Genomic DNA, 6,000 nt, shown 5'->3' on the forward strand with positions numbered 1-6,000 from the left:
GTCTTCTTTATCCAAAGAGGTAAGGAGGAAGCCCGGGACACTCATCACTCTGTATCATTCATTCATCATTCAATGAGAACCTTTGATTTAAAGGACAGGTGAGGGACTGAATATGAGATCATCTTAGGTGTCAGAATTGAGATCCTGAATCAGAGTAACCTTTCTAAGACGCAAGGGGTATGACAAAAAGTCATGAAGCATGACTTCATCTTTGCTGCTGCCCTTCAGTCCCTGAGGACAAATCTTATGTCCTTTGACTGTGTTTATGTCAGCCAGCATAGGATGACCTTGGTCCTAGGTTACTCTTCATCTCTCCCTCTCTAGCCCCCTTAGATTCAGCATACTTCTAATTTGATCCTCCTTTCTCATCTATCCCCAACTTGCATAGTGCCTTCTGGAATTCATAGTCCATTATCATCAAAATTATATTTTTAATCTATCCGTCGATCATCTCCTTTAATGTCCTGTTCTAACAAAATTCTGGCTCTTACTTGAGAAGATCCAAATGGTGATGAACTTCCTTTTGCCATCTAAACTTAAGTGATGACTTATTTTCCGCACATATAATGCTACCACTGCCCTGCAGGTAGAATACAGTGTTCTATTACCTACTTATCACTGACTTTAAACCATTTTCTCTCCCACATTCTGAAAACTCTCAGCTTTGAAAATCTGGCACTCAATTATAGTATCCACTATTTCTCACTCTGGTTGTCAACTACTGAATTTGAAAATACTTTGCTTATTGATAGTTTGAGCTCTTGGGTCACTGTCAGTCTAACCAGTGTCCTAATTCTTTATAGCTTCAACAGATGCTGTAAGGTCCTTCCAATGATTCAAACTCTGTTTCTTCAATGTCTCTCCTCCAACTATCTTGCACTAGAAACTATTTTCTAGGGTCATATCTTAAACTCTGCCATACCGTTAATGCAAATCCTCTATAACATCTATCTCATTCATCTCATCTTCTGGTTGGCTTCTATCTTTCTAGCTCCCTTTTTTTTTTGGAGTACTTATCCAGACTTCAAAAGTCCTTTGACTTTATAGAAACTGCCAGTCTTTAGGTTCTAACACTTTTTACATCACTTTCTTATTATATTCTCCTCCTTTTGTATTCCACCTTAAAAATTCCATGGTCAATAATTACATCTGCCTTCCCATACACTGTCAATTTCTTTGCTCCTTTGTTAATCTGTAAAACTCCCTTAGGAAATCTACAAGTCTGATTAAATCCAAAACTCCACCTACTCTGCACCTATGAAGCCAATATGGCTCGAGAAAAAACATAAATCATGCGGATTAACTTTAAATTCATGAACACAAACTCTTAGGAGGCCCTTAAGGCTACTCAATAATCATATTACATTTCTTTAGACCATTCACACTCCCAGTTTTCTGGATGACTGCTTCTCTTCTATTCTCTTCTCACATCTCCATCCTCATTCTTAGCTGATGCTTTTGCTCCCTACTTCAAGAACTGAAGTAATGTAAAAAGAACTTTGGGCTCCTGTCCCTATACTGACCCACCTACCAATCTTCCCCACTGTTATAAAAAGTGAACTACTGTGTTTCTATTAAAGTCAACCCTCCATTGTGAACTAAACTGCACCCCCTCTTACCTACTCAAGGATGACGTTCTAGCAATTTTCATCTCTCTCTTAAATCATGAATTTTCACTAGATCATTCCCAACTGCAAACTCGTATGCTATTATTTTCTTAAACATTAAGAACGACAAAGCACAAATCATTCTCTTGAAACTACCACCTCACATCTCTGATTTCTTTTGCAGCAAAATTTCAAAGAATTGCATTTTTCCTATATCTAATTCTTTCCTCCTGTTTCTCTCAAATCCATTCCAATCTAGCTTTCACCTAAAGCATCCCAAGGAAACTGCATAGCCAAGTCGCTAGTGATCTCCTCATTGCTAAATCCCATCTTGTTTGACTTCTCAGTATCATCTGACACCAATGATCAGTCTCTTCCTTGGTATATACTTTTTCCTCTTGGCTTCCAAGGCATCATATCTCCTGGTGCCTTCCTAACTGGCTGCTCTTTCCAACCTCCTTTGAGGATTGCTTCTCTTTCCTCTGTCTCTTAATGTTTGAGTGAGCTGGGCTCAATCCTTGATCCTCTTTTCTTCTTCATCTAGACTCACTCCATTGTTGAATCCATCTAATTGTATTAAGCACCATCTACACTAACAACTAACAGATTTGTACTTTTGACTCAGACCTCTCTTCTCCAACTCCAGACTTGATACCCAGTAATTTCCATCATCGCTACTTGGAAGTCTAATAGAAAATACATCCAAAACTGAACACTTAATCTCATTTCCTGAAATCTTTTACATTTAGAACTGACGTCTTTCTCCAATACCCCACGTACAGAAACCATCAGGATATTCAACTGGTTCAATTTCAAAAATACAACCAGAACTCACCAATGCACACAATCTCCACTGCCATCATCTTAATCTAGCATCACCTTTTAGTCAGGTAAGTTCAATTGCCTCTTAACCTTTTGTCAGCATATTTTAACCACAACTCCCAGAGTGACTTTTTAAAAAAGATCGTGCCATTCCTCCACTCAGAATTGCCCACCAGCTCTCCATGTCATTCATAATCAAAGCCAAAGTCATTACAATGACTTACAAGGCCTATGTAATCTATACCCTCATTACCTTACATACTTCCTCTCTTATCATATAACCCCTTACTTCCTCTGTTACAACCAAAATGCCTCCCTTGCACCTCAAACAAATTTTGCATTGGCTGTTTACTTTGCCTAGAACCCTATTCCCTCGGATATCCATGTGGCTAACTTTCCCACCTCTTCAAGTCTTTATTCAAAAGTAAACATAAGATAATCAGGTTTATCTGGATTTCCTACTAAAAACTGCAACTACAACCAGTTATGCTTCCAATCCATCTATTTCTCACAGGACTTAGCTCCCTCTAACATTGTAAAATTTACCTACTTATTATGCTTATTGTTTATCTTTTCCTCCAAGACAGAATACTAAGCTCCATAAGAGAAAGAATTTCTGGCTACTTGTTCATTGATACTGTAAAATGTCCCTAGAAGAGTGTCTCACACATAGAAGGATTCAACAAACACTAGATGATTGAATATTTATTGAATACCAACTATCATGTATAGCTGCACCTGATACTGTATATCAAGTACAGTCTACCAAAAAAAGTGCTGAATTAAAACACACACACACAACTCAGAGTTCCTGCCACTAACTTATACTATAACTTAACTCCAAAGTCCCTAACAATAGACACCATGGCTAATTGACTTAATTACCCATGCACTCTTAAGCAGTATACTGTAAATAATTATTTTAAATAGGCAGTGAAAAATATTAAATAATCATTTTCTTGTACTTAAAAGTATTAGCTGAAATTAAGCTACACACTGCCTCGAAGTCACAGTCTTTTAATAAATTCATTGAGGCTGACATATTACTTGTCACTGAGAAAATAATTATTCTTTGAAAGAGTCTTACTAAGGAGCTAAATTCCTCCTAATACTTGATAGTATAAACCAAACACAAAAATAACAGAAATATTTCTCTTTAAAAATATTTTTTCCATAGTACTAAAAAGTTTGTCCTTCTCAACATATTCTCCCTTTATTTTAGTAAATGCTTTTGTTTTATAATTTATTATTTAATTGTATCATGGAAATTAATCTTTGTAATAATTTTTGGCCCCATCACTGCTATTGAGTTACCTACAGCAAAGGAAAGAAGAAATATTTCCTTAAGGATGAGGAAAGAAACCCAGAGTAAATAATATAAGAGTCACTGCTTTTAGCTTGAGGTTCTTTAGCATTTACTCAATAAATATGCCAATAAAAATCTGCTTTTCCATAACAATATGATGCTTCCATTTGGGAAAGGTATTTTAAAATAGTAAGTGAAGAATCCTGCAAATTAGATTATTTTAACAAGATTTACTTTCTCAGAGATTTTTTTTTAAATAGGGGAAAATAGTCAATTCATCACATTTACATTTAAATAAAAAAATAATCATTTATCTAAAATGTTGACCTTTAATTAAGTTCAGTCCTGATCACTTTTATGTTCGCTTTTCCTAAATATATAGATTCTATACTAGTTTTCTGTATCACATCATGAAGTGAAACTGAATTAAAAATTTTATGTATTAACAGAAACATCACTAGTTAAGTCATTGACAAAAAAATGAATACTTATTCATTGGAACTCAATTATAAATAAAACTATTTTAAATAAATTTTCAAATAGTCCATTTGGCTATTTCTCAAGTATCTGCCATTACTCTTAAATATCATATGCTTAACTATGGCCTATGAGTTCAAAGAAACTTCAAACTACATTGGAAGAAAAGGGACTTTTATTATATATAGTTGCCTTCTCTGATTAATAGAACTAGTTATAAAATTAACATATATATTGAAACAAGTGTCTTGTCTACATTTTTAGATTGAAGTATGTCCAGCGTTGTTACATACTGTAACTCTACATACAATCCTGAAATTGTATGTAGAGGCAGTATTTCATTTTTTCTGAACTGTCACATGTAACCAGAAACAAATGGAACAAGACTATTGAGTATTTATTTAAACTTTTATTATCTGTTTCTTTTCAAATCTCAGTTCACTAGTTTTGACTTTACTGCACACCGTAATAAAATCATTATGATTTTTGATCCTTCCAGGGAAAAACACACATATAATATTTTTAAAAGTTAAGAATCATCCTTAAACCTTTCAAAGACTTTCACACATCTATTTCAGGAAGCATCACAATATTGATAACAGATAAAGTATTGTGTTCTAGTTAATGTGTAATGTGCCTTGTGGCAATATAAGAAAAGCTTTGAAGAAAATGGAAAAAATCTGTAGTCTTCACAATCAATATCGAGACTTCTGGTTATTTAGCTCAGTTGATTACATACCTTGCCCAGTAATTCTCCCAATGTGACATCTTCATGATTGAGAATCCATTTCTTGTCCTACAGCAAAGAATAAGAACAGTTATTTAGTACAAGCCAGGGTACACTTCTTGAAGTTGCATTTGAGCTAGTGGAAAACAGACCTAAAGGGACATTTCATTCAGGCCATTCAATCAACAGCACACTAAGAAGTTATAACCCCAAGATGCTGTAAAACAAATTTAAGAAATGATACTACACAATAGGATATTAAAGAATACATTACAGCAAAATTCTATCAGAAATCTCAGCCTCTGAAGTGACAGTATCCCTGTAATTAGAACACAGCATGCACTTTCCACCAACCATAAAGTTTATGTGATGCTATTATGTCATTTCAAAAAGCTGTCATAAGTACGAGGGAGTTTTATCTTAAAATGCAAAATTTTCAGTTGTCATTTAATCTTAGAAATTATTTTTCTCCTCAAATCATATTACTAAGAGCTAATTTTTCCACATATAAATGGGCCATGATTTACAGCTGTCTATGACACTTCATATAGTCCCATATCATTCCCAAGTAATTTCCTATGGTATAATAAAGCAACAAACATCAATTACAATATCACTAGAGCTCATAAGGCCTGTGATACAAACATATCATTGGAAGAGAGTATCCCATTATCTGATCTCAAGCACTGATTACTACCTAGAGAATATTTTATCATCTAAAAAAAAAAAAACAACTATGAAACCCCTAATGCCATAATGTAAGAAAAAAATGTGTTTATGGCCAGCATTTTGGCTCACGCCTATAATCCCAGCACTTTGGAAGGCCAAATGGGCAAATCACGAGGTCAGGAGTTCAAGACCAGCCTGACCAAAACGGTAAAACCCTGTCTCTACTAAAATACAAAAATTAGCTGGGTGTGGTGGTAGGCACCTGTAATCCCAGCTACTCGGGAGGCTAAGGCAGGAGAATCATTTGAACCCAGGAGGTGGAGTTTTCAATGAGCCGAGATTGCACCATTGCACTCCAGTCTGGGTGACAGGGCCAGACTCCATCTCAAAAA

The 6,000-nt window shown here is 35.1% G+C and overlaps 1 protein-coding gene across 7 annotated transcripts in view; it reads right to left on the reverse strand.

Moving 5' to 3' along the window:
- Positions 1-6,000, reverse strand: part of FER (FER tyrosine kinase) — a 485,340-nt gene that overhangs the window by 155,815 nt on the left and 323,525 nt on the right. For all 7 annotated transcript variants that reach the window (XM_017527225.2, XM_017527227.2, XM_037737990.1 and 4 more), the window contains one exon: positions 4,952-5,008. In XM_017527225.2, the coding sequence (XP_017382714.1) occupies positions 4,952-5,008 (57 nt within the window). Of the gene's footprint in view, positions 1-4,951; positions 5,009-6,000 lie in introns of those variants that run through there.

Source organism: Cebus imitator, unplaced genomic scaffold (assembly GCF_001604975.1).
Source record: "Cebus imitator isolate Cc_AM_T3 unplaced genomic scaffold, Cebus_imitator-1.0 Scaffold46, whole genome shotgun sequence".
In the NCBI taxonomy this organism is placed as follows: Eukaryota; Metazoa; Chordata; class Mammalia; order Primates; family Cebidae; genus Cebus; species Cebus imitator.